This window comes from Taudactylus pleione, unplaced genomic scaffold (assembly GCF_031769625.1).
Source record: "Taudactylus pleione unplaced genomic scaffold, aTauple2 ptg000523l, whole genome shotgun sequence".
Lineage (NCBI taxonomy): Eukaryota > Metazoa > Chordata > Amphibia > Anura > Myobatrachidae > Taudactylus > Taudactylus pleione.
In genome coordinates, this window is record NW_028284925.1 from 2,374,640 (window position 1) to 2,398,998 (window position 24,359).

A 24,359-nucleotide genomic window follows, 5' to 3' on the forward strand; every position below is an offset into this window, starting at 1 on the left:
ATTCTGCAGCCTGGTACAGTAAATGAGGGCTATTCTGCAGCCTGGTACAGTAAATAAGGGCTATTCTGCAGCCCGGTACAGTAAATGGAGGCTATGCTGCAGCCTGGTACAGTAAATAAGGGCTATCCTGCAGTCTGGTACAATAAATGGCTATTCTGCAGCATAGAGTGAATGAGGGCTATTCTGCAGCCTGGTACAGTAAATGGGGGCTATTCTGCAGCCTGGTACAGTAATGAGGACTATTCTGCAGCCTGGTACAGTAATGAGGACTATTCTGCAGCCTGGTACAGAACATGGGGGCTATTCTGCAGCCTGATAAAGACACGGTTCAATACATACTGATCCTATTATCCAAGGGTGTGTCTTTAATATGGTCACAGGGTTCTATACCTACTGATCCTGTTATCCAAGGGTGTGTCTGTAGTACAGTTACAGGGTCCTATACCTAGGATTACCATACTATCCCTTTAAACCGGGATACTCATGAATTACACAGGTTCTGTGGCTGGCTGACTTCAAGCCTGGATTTCACATGGTATCAGCCACAGAACCTGTATAATTCATGAGTGTCCCGGTTTAAAGGGACAGTATGGTAAGCCTACCTATACCTACTGACCCTGTAACCCGCGGGCGTGTTTGTAGTACAGTCACAGGGTCCTATACCTACTGATCCCGTAACCCAGCCTGTAAACCCATGTACCCCAAGAGCTTGACTGTTTCTCATTGCCTAAAACAAGTGACGTACTTGGATTACCCAGGATACAGGGAGCCCTAGGATTATATGAGACAGACGATCACCGTCACCATGGTGATTTGCTATTTACACCTTGTACTTTTTGTTTCATTCATCAGAGGAAGGATTTCCCTAAAGGACAGTTCTACATCGTCTTTGTCATCAAACCTGAGGACTATGATTGTGGAGGCTCTGCCCCAAAGTCCACATCAGGTAGGATGCTGCACCCTGCTGGACAAAGAGCAGAACTGCAGCTGCGTTCATGCTTAAACCCAAAACCTATTGTTTATATGAGGCAAACCACCGAAGTCTTTAGTTGGATTTGCAGTCTGCGCTACCCCTCATGTTATTCCGTACAGCCCCCTATTGTAAAACATTTCAAATATTTTTAGGGTCTGTTGTACGGATTTCTTTATAAATAAGTCTCTGTAAATCTCTGATGTAAATCGCACAGGAAAGCTTTGTACATCTTGTATTCTCACCTTGCTCTCGATATTAGCCGGCTGCCCATTCGGTTTAGCTACAAAATATCGTTTTGTATTAAATTGTTTCTATTTACTTAACGCTAAAACAGGGGACCACACCTGGAACTTGAAACGCGTGAAGCACATTGAAGTGACTGTTATGCCATCAGTAAAAAGTAAGTGCCCCCGGCCGCTGAGTATACGGTATAAAATCTACTTGTTACTTTAGACATCTGTAGAGCGTGTATGTTACATAAGACTTTATTTTGTGATCGCCAGACATCGTCTACATCCACGCTACGCTCCTGTGCTTCCTCTTCTTCCTCATCTTCTACCTGGGGGCCTTCATGGTATTTTTTGTTCACCATTTCAGGTAGGTCCCACAACCTTATAAGATAGGGATCTTCATAGAAGATATCGGTCTGTGTGGAGTGTCTGTGTTCCCCTTGTGTTTGTGGGGGTTCCCTGCCGGTGCTCCGGTTTACTCCCGCCCTCCCAAAAATATAATATACTGGCAGATATGTCAAATAAATGAACAATATTACTAATAATCGTTAGAAATGAGAAGTTTCTCTTCCAGCACTGCGCCCTCTTGTGGTGGCAATCCGCAGTACATGTCTAGTGGCTGATAGCTGGGTGGGAAACCTGTTATACAGGGCTCTGGGTTAATGATTTGTTCCCTATTGCAGGATGCAGAGGAAGGGACTGGATATCAATGGCAGCCCAGATGAAGGTAGGGTGTGCTGGCGGTTCATGTGAATCATATCATTAAGTCACACATCAGCACATGCTTGGTATTGTGTCTGAGTTTAATGCTTAGGTCGTGTCCTGACATTCAGGGCAAGCAGTGTGTGAGATCCGTCCTGTAACAGGGCTGCGCTGCGTCCTTTAGGTCGTTGGGTATGTTGCCATATAAAAGAGTTTATACATTCCAGCAGCACAACCATAAAAAGGACAGCCAGCCGGAAACACACACGCACGTTATCCTTTGCACAACACAGAGTTGCGTAGGGTAACTTGAGACGTTGGAGGTACCATAACTGGCTGATACGTGCGCAGCACATCGCCTGTAATCGCAATGACCCCTAAGGGCAAATACAGTGGATTCCGTTCTTTTATCCTGTGATATAAAAGAGAATGGAAGCCTAGACAATGACCTCTGTGGAGGTTGGGGAGATAGTGGGTACTAGGTACTAGGACCTGTACTATAACATATCCAATAGGGTAGTGCCCCGTATGTACATAGAAAAGAGACGGGTGATGGCACAATGGTGGGAAGATGGATGGCATCTCACATCCTCATGTTTAGTCATGTTGGGCATTCTGTGTTTATATTACAGGAGAGGGCACAGTGGCAGTGTCACACCCCATTACAACCAGCACACCTGAAGGCAGCAGTTACGGAGCTATAGGTAAGACTGGCAGCCCCCCAGTAACATGACCACGTTCCCCAATAACAATGAAGCCTAACTCTGAACATCCCTCATTTTCAGGCTCCTTATTATAACACAGAAAAAGTCTGATATTGATCTTCTTAATTCCCTGTGTGTCAGCGGGATGATAGGTCAATAAACCCTTCTGTAATGCAGCGTCTGTGGCCCTTGTCTATCCTAGAGTGGGTGTTATTACATGGGTACTGTGTCTGAGCAGTTGGATCAGACATCACTGGGGCGTGATAACGGTGTTAGAAGACAGCGGCACACATAGGAAATTATCTACATTTTTAAAACTTGCGTTATAATAATCTGCTTACTTTTGATCAGATGATTGGACATTGCCCTAGTTTTATAGTTGTACACAGCCGATAAATGTCGCAGTTTGTCACCAGCTTTGCTCACACTAATTGTGCTATACAGTGGCAAACGCAGGATTTTGAAAGGGGGGTTTCCAAATACCGAATACAGAGCCAATTAAAAAAATAAAAATCCACAGACATTATATATATATATATATAATATACATACACACACGCACCGCACAGTATATATGCCAATAGCCCAGCACTCCCACAGTCTTACTAGTGTCCAACGGTGCCCTCTGGAAGGAATTGTTATGAAACCAGATGAAAACAAGCAGCACTCGTTGTTTTTAATATACAGTATATATATATATTTCCATTTGTTCAGCATTACACAAATGCACTGACACAGTGACAGACACACTCACAAAGACTACACACACATAGTGACACAGACTACACTGACACAGACTACACACACATAGTGACACAGACTACACTCACACAGACTACACACACATAGTGACACAGACTATACTGACACAGACTACACACACATAGTGACACAGACTACACTGACACAGACTACACACACATAGTGACACAGACTATACTGACACAGACTACACACACATAGTGACACAGACTACACTGACACAGACTACACACACATAGTGACACAGACTACACTGACACAGACTACACACACATAGTGACACAGACTACACTCACACAGACTACACACACATAGTGACACAGACTATACTGACACAGACTACACACACATAGTGACACAGACTACACTGACACAGACTACACACACATAGTGACACAGATTATACTGACACAGACTACACACACATAGTGACACAGACTACACTGACACAGACTACACACACATAGTGACACAGACTACACACACATAGTGACACAGACTACACACACATAGTGACACAGATTATACTGACACAGACTACACACACATAGTGACACAGACTACACTGACACAGACTACACACACATAGTGACACAGACTACACACACATAGTGACACAGACTACACACACATAGTGACACAGACTACACACACATAGTGACACAGATTATACTGACACAGACTACACACACATAGTGACACAGACTATACTGACACAGACTACACACACATAGTGACACAGACTACACACACATAGTGACACAGACTACACACACATACTGACACAGACTACACACACATAGTGACACAGACTACACTCACACAGACTACACACACATAGTGACACAGACTACACACACATAGTGACACAGATTATACTGACACAGACTACACACACATAGTGACACAGACTATACTGACACAGACTATACTGACACATAGTGACACAGATTATACTGACACAGACTACACACACATAGTGACACAGACTACACACACATAGTGACACAGACTACACACACATAGTGACACAGACTACACACACATAGTGACACACACATAGTGACACAGACTACACACACATAGTGACACAGACTACACACACATAGTGACACAGACTACACACACATAGTGACACAGATTATACTGACACAGACTATACTGACACAGACTACACACGCATAGTGACACAGACTACACACACATAGTGACACAGACTACACACACATAGTGACACAGACTACACACACATAGTGACACAGATTATACTGACACAGACTATACTGACACAGACTACACACGCATAGTGACACAGACTACACACACATAGTGACACAGATTATACTGACACAGACTATACTGACACAGACTACACACGCATAGTGACACAGACTATACTGACACAGACTACACACGCATAGTGACACAGACTACACACACATAGTGACACAGACTATACTGACACAGACTACACACACATAGTGACACAGACTACACACACATAGTGACACAGACTACACACACATAGTGACACAGACTACACACACATAGTGACACAGATTATACTGACACAGACTACACACACATAGTGACACAGACTATACTGACACAGACTACACACACATAGTGACACAGACTACACACACAGTGACACAGACTACACACACATAGTGACACAGATTATACTGACACAGACTACACACGGGCTGACATCAGAAATTGTGGGGCCCAGTACAAACAAAAAAAGCAGGGCCCCCACCTCCTCTACTCACTGAGCTACACCTATATTAATTACACATATATATATATATATACACACACATACACACACACTATAGACTTGCCAAATAACGTCAATATATCCCGAAAGAACATAGTATACAACCCGTCATATTACTATACCACACGGCACAGAATACTACTGCACAACCACCAGATATACTACAACCTGTAACCTATCTCAAAAAAGCTAGTAGTATATGACACCCCCACAATACAATACTACACACCCTACCCTACCAGATAAAATAGGTATACACACCCCCTGATATATTACATCCTTAAGCCTATCTCAATTCACAGATAATATGTAAGTATACACCCCCAGATACATTACTATACCTCTCATCCCCAATCCCCATCCCTGATGCATAACTATACACCCCCAGACAATATGCTTACCCCCCCCATACATTACGCCCCTCAACCCCCAGACAATATGCTTACCCCCCCCATACATTACACCCCTCAACCCCCAGACAATATGCTTACCCCCCCTCCCATACATTACACCCCTCAACCCCCAGACAATATGCTTACCCCCCCCATACATTACACCCCTCAACCCCCAGACAATATGCTTACCCCCCCTCCCGTACATTACACCCCTCAACCCCCAGACAATATGCTTACCCCCCCTCCCGTACATTACACCCCTCAACCCCCAGACAATATGCTTACCCCCCCCATACATTACACCCCTCAACCCCCAGACAATATGCTTACCCCCCCTCCCATACATTACACCCCTCAACCCCCAGACAATATGCTTACCCCCCCCTCCCATACATTACACCCCTCAACCCCCAGACAATATGCTTACCCCCCCTCCCATACATTACACCCCTCAACCCCCAGACAATATGCTTACCCCCCTCCCATACATTACACCCCTCAACCCACCTCACCAGGCTCTAGGTAGTATAAGTTTATACCCCCACCTCACCCACATAACATGAATAGGTACATCACCCTAAGGTACTTACCTCTGATTGCAGCATTATGTGTCCCTCACACACCGGCTGCTGCCTGCATGGGACATGGACAGACCCGTCATAGCAGGAGGGGGCGGGGCCTAGTAGAGGGGAGTAGGCTCTGGAAGAAGGAGGGAGACGGGACCTCACACTACACCTGCCATAGAGACAGACAGACCCGTCATAGCAGGAGGGGGCGGGGCCTCGTAGAGGGGAGTAGGCTCTGGAAGAAGCAGGGAGACGGGACCTCACACTACACCTGCCATAGAGACAGACAGACCCGTCATAGCAGGAGGGGGCGGGGCCTCGTAGAGGGGAGTAGGCTCTGGAAGAAGCAGGGAGACGGGACCTCACACTACACCTGCCATAGAGACAGACAGGCCCGTCATAGCAGGAGGGGGCGGGGCCTCGTAGAGGGGAGTAGGCTCTGGAAGAAGGAGGGAGACGGGACCTCACACTACACCTGCCATAGAGACAGACAGGCCCGTCATAGCAGGAGGGGGCGGGGCCTCGTAGAGGGGAGTAGGCTCTGGAAGAAGGAGGGAGACGGGACCTCACACTACACCTGCCATAGAGACAGACAGGCCCGTCATAGCAGGAGGGGGCGGGGCCTCGTAGAGGGGAGTAGGCTCTGGAAGAAGGAGGGAGACGGGACCTCACACTACACCTGCCATAGAGACAGACAGGCCCGTCATAGCAGGAGGGGGCAGGGCCTCGTAGAGGGGAGTAGGCTCTGGAAGAAGGAGGGAGACGGGACCTCACACTACACCTGCCATAGAGACAGACAGGCCCGTCATAGCAGGAGGGGGCGGGGCCTCGTAGAGGGGAGTAGGCTCTGGAAGAAGGAGGGAGACGGGACCTCACACTACACCTGCCATAGAGACAGACAGACCCGTCATAGCAGGAGGGGGCAGGGCCTCGTAGAGGGGAGTAGGCTCTGGAAGAAGGAGGGAGACGGGACCTCACACTACACCTGCCATAGAGACAGACAGACCCGTCATAGCAGGAGGGGGCGGGGCCTCGTAGAGGGGAGTAGACTCTGGAAGAAGGAGGGAGACGGGACCTCACACTACACCTGCCATAGAGACAGACAGGCCCGGCTGAGCAGGAGGGGGCGGGGCCTAGTAGAGGGGAGTAGGCTCTGGAAGAAGCAGGGAGACGGGTCCTCACACTACACCTGCCATAGAGACAGACAGGCCCGTCATAGCAGGAGGGGGCGGGGCCTCGTAGAGGGGAGTAGGCTCTGGAAGAAGGAGGGAGACGGGTCCTCACACTACACCTGCCATAGAGACAGACAGGCCCGGCTGAGCAGGAGGGGGCGGGGCCTAGTAGAGGGGAGTAGGCTCTGGAAGAAGCAGGGAGACGGGACCTCACACTACACCTGCCATAGAGACAGACAGGCCCGTCATAGCAGGAGGGGGCGGGGCCTCGTAGAGGGGAGTAGGCTCTGGAAGAAGGAGGGAGATGGGACCTCACACTACACCTGCCATAGAGACAGACAGGCCCGTCATAGCAGGAGGGGGCAGGGCCTCGTAGAGGGGAGTAGGCTCTGGAAGAAGGAGGGAGACGGGACCTCACACTACACCTGCCATAGAGACAGACAGACCCGTCATAGCAGGAGGGGGCAGGGCCTCGTAGAGGGGAGTAGGCTCTGGAAGAAGGAGGGAGACGGGACCTCACACTACACCTGCCATAGAGACAGACAGACCCGTCATAGCAGGAGGGGGCGGGGCCTCGTAGAGGGGAGTAGACTCTGGAAGAAGGAGGGAGACGGGACCTCACACTACACCTGCCATAGAGACAGACAGGCCCGGCTGAGCAGGAGGGGGCGGGGCCTAGTAGAGGGGAGTAGGCTCTGGAAGAAGCAGGGAGACGGGTCCTCACACTACACCTGCCATAGAGACAGACAGGCCCGTCATAGCAGGAGGGGGCGGGGCCTCGTAGAGGGGAGTAGGCTCTGGAAGAAGGAGGGAGACGGGTCCTCACACTACACCTGCCATAGAGACAGACAGGCCCGGCTGAGCAGGAGGGGGCGGGGCCTAGTAGAGGGGAGTAGGCTCTGGAAGAAGCAGGGAGACGGGACCTCACACTACACCTGCCATAGAGACAGACAGACCCGTCATAGCAGGAGGGGGCGGGGCCTCGTAGAGGGGAGTAGACTCTGGAAGAAGGAGGGAGACGGGACCTCACACTACACCTGCCATAGAGACAGACAGGCCAGGCTGAGCAGGAGGGGGCGGAGCCTAGTAGAGGGGAGTAGGCTCTGGAAGAAGCAGGGAGACGGGTCCTCACACTACACCTGCCATAGAGACAGACAGACCCGTCATAGCAGGAGGGGGCGGGGCCTCGTAGAGGGGAGTAGGCTCTGGAAGAAGGAGGGAGACGGGTCCTCACACTACACCTGCCATAGAGACAGACAGACCCGTCATAGCAGGAGGGGGCGGGGCCTCGTAGAGGGGAGTAGACTCTGGAAGAAGGAGGGAGACGGGACCTCACACTACACCTGCCATAGAGACAGACAGGCCCGGCTGAGCAGGAGGGGGCGGGGCCTAGTAGAGGGGAGTAGGCTCTGGAAGAAGCAGGGAGACGGGTCCTCACACTACACCTGCCATAGAGACAGACAGGCCCGTCATAGCAGGAGGGGGCGGGGCCTCGTAGAGGGGAGTAGGCTCTGGAAGAAGGAGGGAGACGGGTCCTCACACTACACCTGCCATAGAGACAGACAGGCCCGGCTGAGCAGGAGGGGGCGGGGCCTAGTAGAGGGGAGTAGGCTCTGGAAGAAGCAGGGAGACGGGACCTCACACTACACCTGCCATAGAGACAGACAGACCCGTCATAGCAGGAGGGGGCGGGGCCTCGTAGAGGGGAGTAGACTCTGGAAGAAGGAGGGAGACGGGACCTCACACTACACCTGCCATAGAGACAGACAGGCCAGGCTGAGCAGGAGGGGGCGGAGCCTAGTAGAGGGGAGTAGGCTCTGGAAGAAGCAGGGAGACGGGTCCTCACACTACACCTGCCATAGAGACAGACAGACCCGTCATAGCAGGAGGGGGCGGGGCCTCGTAGAGGGGAGTAGGCTCTGGAAGAAGGAGGGAGACGGGTCCTCACACTACACCTGCCATAGAGACAGACAGGCCCGTCATAGCAGGAGGGGGCGGGGCCTCGTAGAGGGGAGTAGGCTCTGGAAGAAGGAGGGAGACGGGACCTCACACTACACCTGCCATAGAGACAGACAGACCCGTCATAGCAGGAGGGGGCGGGGCCTCGTAGAGGGGAGTAGGCTCTGGAAGAAGGAGGGAGACGGGACCTCACACTACACCTGCCATAGAGACAGACAGACCCGTCATAGCAGGAGGGGGCGGGGCCTCGTAGAGGGGAGTAGACTCTGGAAGAAGGAGGGAGACGGGACCTCACACTACACCTGCCATAGAGACAGACAGGCCCGTCATAGCAGGAGGGGGCGGGGCCTCGTAGAGGGGAGTAGACTCTGGAAGAAGGAGGGAGACGGGACCTCACACTACACCTGCCATAGAGACAGACAGGCCCGTCATAGCAGGAGGGGGCGGGGCCTCGTAGAGGGGAGTAGGCTCTGGAAGAAGGAGGGAGATGGGACCTCACACTACACCTGCCATAGAGACAGACAGGCCCGTCATAGCAGGAGGGGGCGGGGCCTCGTAGAGGGGAGTAGACTCTGGAAGAAGGAGGGAGACGGGACCTCACACTACACCTGCCATAGAGACAGACAGGCCCGTCATAGCAGGAGGGGGCGGGGCCTCGTAGAGGGGAGTAGACTCTGGAAGAAGGAGGGAGACGGGACCTCACACTACACCTGCCATAGAGACAGACAGACCCGTCATAGCAGGAGGGGGCGGGGCCTCGTAGAGGGGAGTAGGCTCTGGAAGAAGGAGGGAGACGGGACCTCACACTACACCTGCCATAGAGACAGACAGGCCCGTCATAGCAGGAGGGGGCGGGGCCTCGTAGAGGGGAGTAGGCTCTGGAAGAAGGAGGGAGACGGGACCTCACACTACACCTGCCATAGAGACAGACAGGCCCGTCATAGCAGGAGGGGGCGGGGCCTCGTAGAGGGGAGTAGGCTCTGGAAGAAGGAGGGAGACGGGACCTCACACTACACCTGCCATAGAGACAGACAGGCCCGTCATAGCAGGAGGGGGCGGGGCCTCGTAGAGGGGAGTAGACTCTGGAAGAAGGAGGGAGACGGGACCTCACACTACACCTGCCATAGAGACAGACAGACCCGTCATAGCAGGAGGGGGCGGGGCCTCGTAGAGGGGAGTAGGCTCTGGAAGAAGGAGGGAGACGGGACCTCACACTACACCTGCCATAGAGACAGACAGACCCGTCATAGCAGGAGGGGGCGGGGCCTCGTAGAGGGGAGTAGGCTCTGGAAGAAGGAGGGAGACGGGACCTCACACTACACCTGCCATAGAGACAGACAGACCCGTCATAGCAGGAGGGGGCGGGGCCTCGTAGAGGGGAGTAGACTCTGGAAGAAGGAGGGAGACGGGACCTCACACTACACCTGCCATAGAGACAGACAGGCCAGGCTGAGCAGGAGGGGGCGGGGCCTAGTAGAGGGGAGTAGGCTCTGGAAGAAGCAGGGAGACGGGTCCTCACACTACACCTGCCATAGAGACAGACAGGCCCGTCATAGCAGGTGGGGGCGGGGCCTCGTAGAGGGGAGTAGGCTCTGGAAGAAGGAGGGAGACGGGTCCTCACACTACACCTGCCATAGAGACAGACAGGCCCGGCTTAGCAGGAGGGGGCGGGGCCTCGTAGAGGGGAGTAGGCTCTGGAAGAAGCAGGGAGACGGGTCCTCACACTACACCTGCCATAGAGACAGACAGGCCCGTCATAGCAGGAGGGGGCGGGGCCTCGTAGAGGGGAGTAGGCTCTGGAAGAAGGAGGGAGACGGGACCTCACACTACACCTGCCATAGAGACAGACAGACCCGTCATAGCAGGAGTGGGCGGGGCCTCGTAGAGGGGAGTAGGCTCTGGAAGAAGCAGGGAGACGGGACCTCACACTACACCTGCCATAGAGACAGACAGACCCGTCATAGCAGGAGGGGGCGGGGCCTCGTAGAGGGGAGTAGACTCTGGAAGAAGGAGGGAGACGGGACCTCACACTACACCTGCCATAGAGACAGACAGACCCGTCATAGCAGGAGGGGGCGGGGCCTCGTAGAGGGGAGTAGACTCTGGAAGAAGGAGGGAGACGGGACCTCACACTACACCTGCCATAGAGACAGACAGGCCAGGCTGAGCAGGAGGGGGCGGGGCCTAGTAGAGGGGAGTAGGCTCTGGAAGAAGCAGGGAGACGGGTACTCACACTACACCTGCCATAGAGACAGACAGACCCGTCATAGCAGGAGGGGACGGGGCCTCGTAGAGGGGAGTAGGCTCTGGAAGAAGGAGGGAGACGGGTCCTCACACTACACCTGCCATAGAGACAGACAAGCCCGGCTGAGCAGGAGGGGGCGGGGCCTAGTAGAGGGGAGTAGGCTCTGGAAGAAGCAGGGAGACGGGTCCTCACACTACACCTGCCATAGAGACAGACAGGCCCGGCTGAGCAGGAGGGGGTGGGGCCTAGTAGAGGGGAGTAGGCTCTGGAAGAAGCAGGGAGACGGGACCTCACACTACACCTGCCATAGAGACAGACAGACCCGTCATAGCAGGAGGGGGCGGGGCCTAGTAGAGGGGAGTAGGCTCTGGAAGAAGGAGGGAGACGGGACCTCACACTACACCTGCCATAGAGACAGACAGACCCGTCATAGCAGGAGGGGGCGGGGCCTAGTAGAGGGGAGTAGGCTCTGGAAGAAGGAGGGAGACGGGACCTCACACTACACCTGCCATAGAGACAGACAGACCCGTCATAGCAGGAGGGGGCGGGGCCTAGTAGAGGGGAGTAGGCTCTGGAAGAAGCAGGGAGACGGGTCCTCACACTACACCTGCCATAGAGACAGACAGGCCCGGCTGAGCAGGAGTGGGCGGGGCCTAGTAGAGGGGAGTAGGCTCTGGAAGAAGCAGGGAGACGGGTCCTCACACTACACCTGCCATAGAGACAGACAGGCCCGGCATAGCAGGAGGGGGCGGGGCCTCGTAGAGGGGAGTAGACTCTGGAAGAAGCAGGGAGACGGGTCCTCACACTACACCTGCCATAGAGACAGACAGGCCCGTCATAGCAGGAGGGGGCGGGGCCTCGTAGAGGGGAGTAGGCTCTGGAAGAAGGAGGGAGACGGGACCTCACACTACACCTGCCATAGAGACAGACAGACCCGTCATAGCAGGAGGGGGCGGGGCCTCGTAGAGGGGAGTAGGCTCTGGAAGAAGCAGGGAGACGGGACCTCACACTACAGCTGCCATAGAGACAGACAGACCCGTCATAGCAGGAGGGGGCGGGGCCTCGTAGAGGGGAGTAGACTCTGGAAGAAGGAGGGAGACGGGACCTCACACTACACCTGCCATAGAGACAGACAGACCCGTCATAGCAGGAGGGGGCGGGGCCTCGTAGAGGGGAGTAGACTCTGGAAGAAGGAGGGAGACGGGACCTCACACTACACCTGCCATAGAGACAGACAGGCCCGGCTGAGCAGGAGGGGGCGGGGCCTAGTAGAGGGGAGTAGGCTCTGGAAGAAGCAGGGAGACGGGTCCTCACACTACACCTGCCATAGAGACAGACAGGCCCGTCATAGCAGGAGGGGGCGGGGCCTCGTAGAGGGGAGTAGGCTCTGGAAGAAAGAGGGAGACGGGTCCTCACACTACACCTGCCATAGAGACAGACAGGCCCGGCTGAGCAGGAGGGGGCGGGGCCTAGTAGAGGGGAGTAGGCTCTGGAAGAAGCAGGGAGACGGGTCCTCACACTACACCTGCCATAGAGACAGACAGGCCCGTCATAGCAGGAGGGGGCGGGGCCTCGTAGAGGGGAGTAGGCTCTGGAAGAAGGAGGGAGACGGGACCTCACACTACACCTGCCATAGAGACAGACAGACCCGTCATAGCAGGAGGGGGCGGGGCCTCGTAGAGGGGAGTAGGCTCTGGAAGAAGCAGGGAGACGGGACCTCACACTACACCTGCCATAGAGACAGACAGACCCGTCATAGCAGGAGGGGGCGGGGCCTCGTAGAGGGGAGTAGACTCTGGAAGAAGGAGGGAGACGGGACCTCACACTACACCTGCCATAGAGACAGACAGACCCGTCATAGCAGGAGGGGGCGGGGCCTCGTAGAGGGGAGTAGACTCTGGAAGAAGGAGGGAGACGGGACCTCACACTACACCTGCCATAGAGACAGACAGGCCAGGCTGAGCAGGAGGGGGCGGGGCCTAGTAGAGGGGAGTAGGCTCTGGAAGAAGCAGGGAGACGGGTCCTCACACTACACCTGCCATAGAGACAGACAGACCCGTCATAGCAGGAGGGGGCGGGGCCTCGTAGAGGGGAGTAGGCTCTGGAAGAAGGAGGGAGACGGGTCCTCACACTACACCTGCCATAGAGACAGACAGGCCAGGCTGAGCAGGAGGGGGCGGGGCCTAGTAGAGGGGAGTAGGCTCTGGAAGAAGCAGGGAGACGGGTCCTCACACTACACCTGCCATAGAGACAGACAGGCCCGTCATAGCAGGAGGGGGCGGGGCCTCGTAGAGGGGAGTAGGCTCTGGAAGAAGGAGGGAGACGGGACCTCACACTACACCTGCCATAGAGACAGACAGACCCGTCATAGCAGGAGGGGGCGGGGCCTCGTAGAGGGGAGTAGACTCTGGAAGAAGGAGGGAGACGGGACCTCACACTACACCTGCCATAGAGACAGACAGACCCGTCATAGCAGGAGGGGGCGGGGCCTCGTAGAGGGGAGTAGGCTCTGGAAGAAGGAGGGAGACGGGACCTCACACTACACCTGCCATAGAGACAGACAGGCCCGTCATAGCAGGAGGGGGCGGGTCCTCGTAGAGGGGAGTAGACTCTGGAAGAAGGAGGGAGACGGGACCTCACACTACACCTGCCATAGAGACAGACAGACCCGTCATAGCAGGAGGGGGCGGGGCCTCGTAGAGGGGAGTAGGCTCTGGAAGAAGGAGGGAGACGGGACCTCACACTACACCTGCCATAGAGACAGACAGGCCCGTCATAGCAGGAGGGGGCGGGGCCTCGTAGAGGGGAGTAGGCTCTGGAAGAAGGAGGGAGACGGGACCTCACACTACACCTGCCATAGAGACAGACAGGCCCGTCATAGCAGGAGGGGGCGGGGCCTCGTAGAGGGGAGTAGGCTCTGGAAGAAGGAGGGAGACGGGACCTCACACTACACCTGCCATAGAGACAGAAAGGCCCGTCATAGCAGGAGGGGGCGGGGCCTCGTAGAGGGGAGTAGACTCTGGAAGAAGGAGGGAGACGGGACCTCACACTACACCTGCCATAGAGACAGACAGACCCGTCATAGCAGGAGGGGGCGGGGCCTCGTAGAGGGGAGTAGGCTCTGGAAGAAGGAGGGAGACGGGACCTCACACTACACGTGCCATAGAGACAGACAGACCCGTCATAGCAGGAGGGGGCGGGGCCTCGTAGAGGGGAGTAGGCTCTGGAAGAAGGAGGGAGATGGGACCTCACACTACACCTGCCATAGAGACAGACAGACCCGTCATAGCAGGAGGGGGCGGGGCCTCGTAGAGGGGAGTAGGCTCTGGAAGAAGGAGGGAGACGGGACCTCACACTACACCTGCCATAGAGACAGACAGGCCAGGCTGAGCAGGAGGGGGCGGGGCCTAGTAGAGGGGAGTAGGCTCTGGAAGAAGCAGGGAGACGGGTCCTCAGACTACACCTGCCATAGAGACAGACAGGCCCGTCATAGCAGGAGGGGGCGGGGCCTCGTAGAGGGGAGTAGGCTCTGGAAGAAGGAGGGAGACGGGTCCTCACACTACACCTGCCATAGAGACAGACAGGCCCGGCTGAGCAGGAGGGGGCGGGGCCTAGTAGAGGGGAGTAGGCTCTGGAAGAAGCAGGGAGACGGGTCCTCACACTACACCTGCCATAGAGACAGACAGGCCCGTCATAGCAGGAGGGGGCGGGGCCTCGTAGAGGGGGTAGGCTCTGGAAGAAGGAGGGAGACGGGACCTCACACTACACCTGCCATAGAGACAGACAGACCCGTCATAGCAGGAGGGGGCGGGGCCTCGTAGAGGGGAGTAGGCTCTGGAAGAAGCAGGGAGACGGGACCTCACACTACACCTGCCATAGAGACAGACAGACCCGTCATAGCAGGAGGGGGCGGGGCCTCGTAGAGGGGAGTAGACTCTGGAAGGAGGGAGACGGGACCTCACACTACACCTGCCATAGAGACAGACAGGCCAGGCTGAGCAGGAGGGGGCGGGGCCTAGTAGAGGGGAGTAGGCTCTGGAAGAAGCAGGGAGACGGGTCCTCACACTACACCTGCCATAGAGACAGACAGACCCGTCATAGCAGGAGGGGGCGGGGCCTCGTAGAGGGGAGTAGGCTCTGGAAGAAGGAGGGAGACGGGTCCTCACACTACACCTGCCATAGAGACAGACAGGCCCGGCTGAGCAGGAGGGGGCGGGGCCTAGTAGAGGGGAGTAGGCTCTGGAAGAAGCAGGGAGACGGGTCCTCACACTACACCTGCCATAGAGACAGACAGGCCAGGCTGAGCAGGAGGGGGCGGGGCCTAGTAGAGGGGAGTAGGCTCTGGAAGAAGCAGGGAGACGGGACCTCACACTACACCTGCCATAGAGACAGACAGACCCGTCATAGCAGGAGGGGGCGGGGCCTAGTAGAGGGGAGTAGGCTCTGGAAGAAGGAGGGAGACGGGACCTCACACTACACCTGCCATAGAGACAGACAGACCCGTCATAGCAGGAGGGGGCGGGGCCTAGTAGAGGGGAGTAGGCTCTGGAAGAAGGAGGGAGACGGGACCTCACACTACACCTGCCATAGAGACAGACAGACCCGTCATAGCAGGAGGGGGCGGGGCCTAGTAGAGGGGAGTAGGCTCTGGAAGAAGCAGGGAGACGGGTCCTCACACTACACCTGCCATAGAGACAGACAGGCCCGGCTGAGCAGGAGGGGGCGGGGCCTAGTAGAGGGGAGTAGGCTCTGGAAGAAGCAGGGAGACGGGTCCTCACACTACACCTGCCATAGAGACAGACAGGCCCGGCATAGCAGGAGGGGGCGGGGCCTCGTAGAGGGGAGTAGACTCTGGAAGAAGCAGGGAGACGGGTCCTCACACTACACCTGCCATAGAGACAGACAGGCCCGTCATAGCAGGAGGGGGCGGGGCCTCGTAGAGGGGAGTAGGCTCTGGAAGAAGGAGGGAGACGGGACCTCACACTACACCTGCCATAGAGACAGACAGACCCGTCATAGCAGGAGGGGGCGGGGCCTCGTAGAGGGGAGTAGACTCTGGAAGAAGGAGGGAGACGGGACCTCACACTACACCTGCCATAGAGACAGACAGACCCGTCATAGCAGGAGGGGGCGGGGCCTCATAGAGGGGAGTAGACTCTGGAAGAAGGAGGGAGACGGGACCTCACACTACACCTGCCATAGAGACAGACAGGCCAGGCTGAGCAGGAGGGGGCGGGGCCTAGTAGAGGGGAGTAGGCTCTGGAAGAAGCAGGGAGACGGGACCTCACACTACACCTGCCATAGAGACAGACAGACCCGTCATAGCAGGAGGGGGCGGGGCCTAGTAGAGGGGAGTAGGCTCTGGAAGAAGGAGGGAGACGGGACCTCACACTACACCTGCCATAGAGACAGACAGGCCAGGCTGAGCAGGAGGGGGCGGGGCCTAGTAGAGGGGAGTAGGCTCTGGAAGAAGGAGGGAGACGGGACCTCACAGTACACCTGCCATAGAGACAGACAGACCCGTCATAGCAGGAGGGGGCGGGGCCTAGTAGAGGGGAGTAGGCTCTGGAAGAAGCAGGGAGACGGGTCCTCACACTACACCTGCCATAGAGACAGACAGGCCCGGCTGAGCAGGAGGGGGCGGGGCCTAGTAGAGGGGAGTAGGCTCTGGAAGAAGCAGGGAGACGGGTCCTCACACTACACCTGCCATAGAGACAGACAGGCCCGGCATAGCAGGAGGGGGCGGGGCCTCGTAGAGGGGAGTAGACTCTGGAAGAAGCAGGGAGACGGGTCCTCACACTACACCTGCCATAGAGACAGACAGGCCCGTCATAGCAGGAGGGGGCGGGGCCTCGTAGAGGGGAGTAGGCTCTGGAAGAAGGAGGGAGACGGGACCTCACACTACACCTGCCATAGAGACAGACAGACCCGTCATAGCAGGAGGGGGCGGGGCCTCGTAGAGGGGAGTAGACTCTGGAAGAAGGAGGGAGACGGGACCTCACACTACACCTGCCATAGAGACAGACAGACCCGTCATAGCAGGAGGGGGCGGGGCCTCATAGAGGGGAGTAGACTCTGGAAGAAGGAGGGAGACGGGACCTCACACTACACCTGCCATAGAGACAGACAGGCCAGGCTGAGCAGGAGGGGGCGGGGCCTAGTAGAGGGGAGTAGGCTCTGGAAGAAGCAGGGAGACGGGTCCTCACACTACACCTGCCATAGAGACAGACAGGCCAGGCTGAGCAGGAGGGGGCGGGGCCTAGTAGAGGGGAGTAGGCTCTGGAAGAAGCAGGGAGACGGGACCTCACACTACACCTGCCATAGAGACAGACAGACCCGTCATAGCAGGAGGGGGCGGGGCCTAGTAGAGGGGAGTAGGCTCTGGAAGAAGGAGGGAGACGGGACCTCACACTACACCTGCCATAGAGACAGACAGACCCGTCATAGCAGGAGGGGGCGGGGCCTAGTAGAGGGGAGTAGGCTCTGGAAGAAGGAGGGAGACGGGACCTCACACTACACCTGCCATAGAGACAGACAGACCCGTCATAGCAGGAGGGGGCGGGGCCTAGTAGAGGGGAGTAGGCTCTGGAAGAAGCAGGGAGACGGGTCCTCACACTACACCTGCCATAGAGACAGACAGGCCCGGCTGAGCAGGAGGGGGCGGGGCCTAGTAGAGGGGAGTAGGCTCTGGAAGAAGCAGGGAGACGGGTCCTCACACTACACCTGCCATAGAGACAGACAGGCCCGGCTGAGCAGGAGGGGGCGGGGCCTAGTAGAGGGGAGTAGGCTCTGGAAGAAGGAGGGAGACGGGTCCTCACACTACACCTGCCATAGAGACAGACAGGCCCGGCATAGCAGGAGGGGGCGGGGCCTCGTAGAGGGGAGTAGACTCTGGAAGAAGCAGGGAGACGGGACCTCACACTACACCTGCCATAGAGACAGACAGACCCGTCATAGCAGGAGGGGGCGGGGCCTCGTAGAGGGGAGTAGGCTCTGGAAGAAGGAGGGAGACGGGTCCTCACACTACACCTGCCATAGAGACAGACAGGCCCGGCTGAGCAGGAGAGAGGAGGGGGCGGGACTCAGTTAGGGGGGGGGGAGAGGGGACTTAACTCATTCCCTGCAGGGGAGAAAGGAGGACAGGTGGCCTTGCATAGACGCAATGTCGCAGACTGTGAATGGAGCAGAGCAGTGCTGGAGCCTTTGCTCTGCCCTCCTATGAGAAGGGTGCCAGCAGCTGCTTGCATGCCGCTGGTTACAGTAACAGGGGGCCCGCAGGGCGCCGCTGATCCTAACAGCAAACTGCTCTGTAGCAGTTCCCAGGCAGGATCATCTGCACTCTGTGTGGATCCCTCTGAGCCCGGGCCCGGTACATAAGTTCCAGAGGTACCCCCCTGATTCACACACGCACACACAAACACTGATAGACTCTCACAAGACTACACACACACATACAGGCAAACGACAGCATCATTTATCAAAGAAACCCACCCCCGGCAACCCCCCTCACCTGCGGCTCCAGGATAGAGCGCCGGGAATAGAGAGAGTCTCTCAGCTGCCTCTCACGCTGCACCATCGGAACTGCCAGGGAGGAGCTGAACGCTGCCGCTACAGTGCCCCCTACATTCAGCCAGCAGCACAGCCCCAGCCAGTTCTAAGTTATCTGAACTCTGGCTGCTCCTTCTCAAAAAAAAATAAAATATGTCATTAAGCTGCGCGGAGATGGAGCGGCGGCCAGGGGGGGGGTTTCTAGGTACTCGGAAACCCCCCCTGCGTGCGCGTATGCTATACACGGCACTATGAGCTCATTGCTCTCACTAATTGTGCTATACACGGCACTATGAGCTCATTGCTCTCACTACTTGTGCTATACACGGCACTATGAGCTCATTGCTCTCACTAATTGTGCTATACACGGCACTATGAGCTCATTGCTCTCACTACTTGTGCTATACACGGCACTATGAGCTCATTGCTCTCACTAATTGTGCTATACACGGCACTATGAGCTCATTGCTCTCACTACTTGTGCTATACACGGCACTATGAGATCATTGCTCTCACTACTTGTGCTATACACGGCACTATGAGCTCATTGCTCTCACTACTTGTGCTATACACGGCACTATGAGATCATTGCTCTCACTACTTGTGCTATACACGGCACTATGAGCTCATTGCCCATACTACTTGTGCTACAACTTGGCACTATGAGCTCATTGCCCACACTACTTTTGCTATACACGGCACTATGAGTTCAATGCTCGCACTACTTTTGCTATACACACGGCACTATGAGCTCATTGCCCGCACTATACAGGGCACTATGAGATCATTGCTCACTCTACTTGCGCTATACAGGGTACTATGAGGTCATTGCTCACACTACTTGCACTATACAGGGTACTATGAGATCATTGCTCACACTACTTGCACTATACACGGCACTATGAGATCATTGCTCGAACTACTTCTGCGCTGCGGCTACGAATGCGCATTGTCCATCTCAGGACATTGTATTGTGAAGTGGTTCAGGCGCTTCCTGTGATCTAATGAAATCTTTTCTTTTTGGTTTCTTTTTCCAAAAAAATATATGAAAAAGAAAATATATAGTGTAAAACCGTAACAATGTTTTATAAATCGTAAACTCACCCTTTAGAAGTAAGTTGTAGACGTTGGACCCAATTTTCACCGTTGTCCTGCAGCAGTTGCAGAATGTAACAGATCAATGGTACAGATCAATTTACCCAATCCAAGATTTTACACAATAGGCAGTGTACTCACGTTGAATGGGATATATATATATATATATATATATATATATATATATATATATAAAATACGCCTTGGACATTAATTTTCTCATCCCGATGTCCTCCATCGGTATATTACTATGGGTCCTTATACCCAGTCCAAAAATAATTGTGGATATAGACTAATTTCTTTATAAAACAGTAATTTTATTTCTTAATCTGTATATGATAAAAAGGTCTTAGCGGTATGTTGTTAATTTCATCAGACCTCAAAAAACATACAACAATTTCTGTTTAAATAAAAATGTAAAATATATAAAAATGCAAAAATCAAAAAAATAAATAAATAAAAGCAAAGATAATTCCAAATCTTAAAAGTAGAAAAAGGAGAAATGAATGAGTGGAAGATTCTAATAATGATTACCTAGCAACGCGTTTCTCAGATCCTACGTCTGCTTCCTCAGGCTGAGAAATGAACAACCTGCCCCTTAAGTAGGGAACTGAGGGCATGTTTAATTAAGTTTAGTGATGATTGACAGGAGCTATAATGATGATTGACATGAGCTATAATGATGATTGACAGGAGCTATAATGATGATTGACAGGAGCTATAATGATGATTGACAGGAGCTATGTGTGTTTGAAGTTTCGCCAAAACAACTTCTGAGTGTGTCTAAAACACCTCTGTAGTCATGTTAAAAACTCCTGGGGACCATAAATCCCCAATATATATATATATAAAAATATAAATGTAGAGGAGGGAGGGGTTATAATCACAAGATTGGGTGATTAGTGATATAAATAGACATTGCAGCCTCTTAGGACGTGCCATTCTCGATTGTTACGTAGATAGTATAAAGTCGTTAATACATATCGTTCCTACAAAGGATAATTAGTGTTTTACCATTAGGCAGTCGCTAATTACACATATGTGCTCTACGCCCTGCTTCCCATCCGTACATGTATATCATTCAATGTCTTCATGGAGTATATACTACTCTTGACGTCAGTCCTAATATATACAGAGACTGACAGCTCCGTTCTCCCCCCAGATGAGTCCCGTCAGCGGTCAGGAAGAACCCCTCCGCCTATCCCTCGCCCTCGCGCTTATTCCGACAGCTCTGTGGATGAAGAGAGTGACATTGATGGAATTCCTGAAATGGAGAGTGATAAGAACGTTATCCGAGCAAAGGTATCAGTCCCATAGTCACTGTCCTTATTACTGCACACAGTGCTCGTACCCACCCGTTACTGCACACAGTGCCCGTACCCACCCGTTACTGCACACAGTGCCCGTACCCACCCGTTACTGCACAGTGCCCGTACCCACCCGTTACTGCACACAGTGCCCGTACCCACCTATTACTGCACACAGTGCCCGCACCCACTGCCCATACCCACCTATTACTGCACACAGTGCCCGTACCCACACATTACCGCACGCAATTCCCGTACCCACCCATTACTGCACACAGTGCCCGTACCCACCCGTTACTGCACACAGTGCCCGTACCCACCTATTACTGCACACAGTGCCCGCACCCACTGCCCATACCCACCTATTACTGCACACAGTGCCCGTACCCACCCATTACCGCACACAATTCCCGTACCCACCCATTACTGCACCCACTGCCCATACCCACCTATTACTGCACACAGTGCCCGTACCCACCCATTACAGCACAGTGCCCGTACCCACCCATTACTACACACAGTGCCCGTACCCACCCATTACAGCACACAGTGCCCGTACCCACCCATTACTGCACACAGTGCCCGTACCCACCTATTACTGCACACAGTGCCCGTACCCACCCATTACTGCACACAGTGCCCGTACCCACCCATTACTGCACACAGTGCCCGCACCCACTGCCCGTACACAGCCATTACTGCACACAGTGCCCGCACCCACTGCCCATACCCACCCATTACTGCACACAGTGCCCGTACCCACCTATTACTGCACACAGTGCCCGCACCCACTGCCCATACCCACCTATTACTGCACACAGTGCCCGTACCCACCTATTACTGCACAGTACCCACACCCACTGCCCATACCCACCTATTACTGCACACAGTGCCCGCACCCACTGCCCATACCCACCTATTACTGCACACAGTGCCCGTACCCGCCTATTACTGCACACAGTGCCCGCACCCACTGCCCATACCCACCTATTACTGCACACAGTGCCCGTACCCACCTATTACTGCACACAGTGATCGTACCCACCCATTACTGCACACAGTGCCCGCACCCACTGCCCATACCCACCCATTACTGCACACAGTGCCCGCACCCACCCATTACTGCACACAGTGCCCGCACCCACTGCCCATACCCACCTATTACTGCACACAGTGCCCGTACCCACCTATTACTGCACACAGTGCCCGCACCCACTGCCCATACCCATCCATGACTGCACACAGTGCCCGCACCCACTGCCCATACCCACCTATTACTGCACACAGTGGGCCTGATTCAGAGCCAAACGCTCTGACCAGAGCGCTCGCTCTGAATCAGGGCCCTCCTCCATGAAAATGGAGCGTCCTCCTGGACGCTCGCATAGCTGTGGGCGACCATCGGGCTTGCGACGGAGACCCTGCGGTAGGGTCTCGCTGCCGCAAGCCCTGGAGTGCTTTTGGCTCTATCAGAGCCCAAATCACTCCCACTGACATCACTAGTGATGTCAGTGGGGCCGGCTTCAGACGGTAGGCGTTCCCATGGGAACGCCTCCGTCTGGCAGCCACGCCCCCGGCACGCCCACCAAAGGGGGCGTGCTGTCAATCAACATCGACAGCACGCCCCCTTTGGTGCGAGACCCGGAGCGACGGCTACCCTGTCGCTAGCCGGGTCTCGCGCATGCGCACGACGGAGCTCCCTCCGTCGTGCGCATGTGCAGTAGGGCACCATCGACCCGCTTGCAAGCATCCTGCGCTCGCGAGCGGGTCTGAATCAGGCCCAGTGCCCGCACCCACCCATTACAGCACACAGTGCCCGTACCCACCCATTACTGCACACAGTGCCCGTACCCACCCATAACTGCACACAGTGCCCGTACCCACCCATTACAGCACACAGCGCTCGCTCTGAATCAGGGCCCTCCTACCTTTTTTTGGAGCGTCCTCATGGACGCTCGCATAGCTGTGGGTTACCACCCACAGCTATAGCGAGCGTCCATGATGATGATGGCTCTATCACTAGTGATGTCAGTGGGGCCGGCTTCAGACGGTAGGCGTTCCCATGGGAACGCCTCCGTCTGGCAGACACGCCCACCAAAGGGGGCGTGCTGTCAATCAACATCGACAGCACGCCCCCTTTGGTGCGAGACCCGGAGCGACAGCTTGGCTGTCGCAGTCCAGGTCTCGCGCATGCGCACGACGGAGCTCCCTCCGTCGTGTGCTTGCGCAGTGGGGCAACATCGACCCGTTTGCGAGCGTCCTTTGCTCGCGAACGGGTTTGAATGACCCCCAGTGCCCTTACCCACCCATTACTGCACACAGTGGGCCTGATTCAGAGCCGGACGCTATTTGCGCTCGCTCGTTCAGAAAAAGGGGCCGGATATTTAAATTGAGCGCTCGCTCTTTGCGGTCTGTTGACGCCTCTATGTCTGAGCGAGCGAACGAAACAAGCGCTCGCTATTTTTTTAAAAACGCCCCGCTCGCATCCTACGTCTTCTCCGCTATTTATTAGATTAATCGAGTACATCGAAAGGCGTCTGAATTGCTCGCAGTGCTTGTGGTTGGATTTTCCTACCGCAATCATGCGAACAGTTCAGCTAAGAGACAACCAAGTGACGCGGTCGATGACGCTGCTTTGTTAATTATGCACACCCTTAAAACGCCCGTTTTGACCGTTTGGCACGCCTGCGTTCGGATCTCCACTCCCCGTTTTCCAGCACCTTCCCCTGTTACCACCCACAAAAGCCTCATCCTGTCACTCAAATTAGCAGGCATTCGCTATTTTGCGAGCACACAATTTCTGACCGCAATGACTGGTTCGCGCATGCGTATTACAACCCATACGCATGCGCAGTTGTGCGAACATCGCTCAGAGTGGGTACGGGCACTGGGCCTGATTCAGAGCCGCTCGTAAGCGGCCGCTT

The 24,359-nt window shown here is 54.9% G+C and overlaps 1 protein-coding gene across 2 annotated transcripts in view; it reads left to right on the forward strand.

The window, feature by feature from the left end:
• Window positions 1–24,359, forward strand: part of SIDT1 (SID1 transmembrane family member 1) — a 118,557-nt gene that overhangs the window by 61,019 nt on the left and 33,179 nt on the right. For both annotated transcript variants that reach the window (XM_088450773.1, XM_088450774.1), the window contains exons 8-13: window positions 853–946; window positions 1,308–1,373; window positions 1,477–1,570; window positions 1,887–1,930; window positions 2,538–2,609; window positions 21,294–21,433. In XM_088450773.1, the coding sequence (XP_088306899.1) occupies window positions 853–946; window positions 1,308–1,373; window positions 1,477–1,570; window positions 1,887–1,930; window positions 2,538–2,609; window positions 21,294–21,433 (510 nt within the window). The remainder of the gene's footprint in view (window positions 1–852; window positions 947–1,307; window positions 1,374–1,476; window positions 1,571–1,886; window positions 1,931–2,537; window positions 2,610–21,293; window positions 21,434–24,359) is intronic.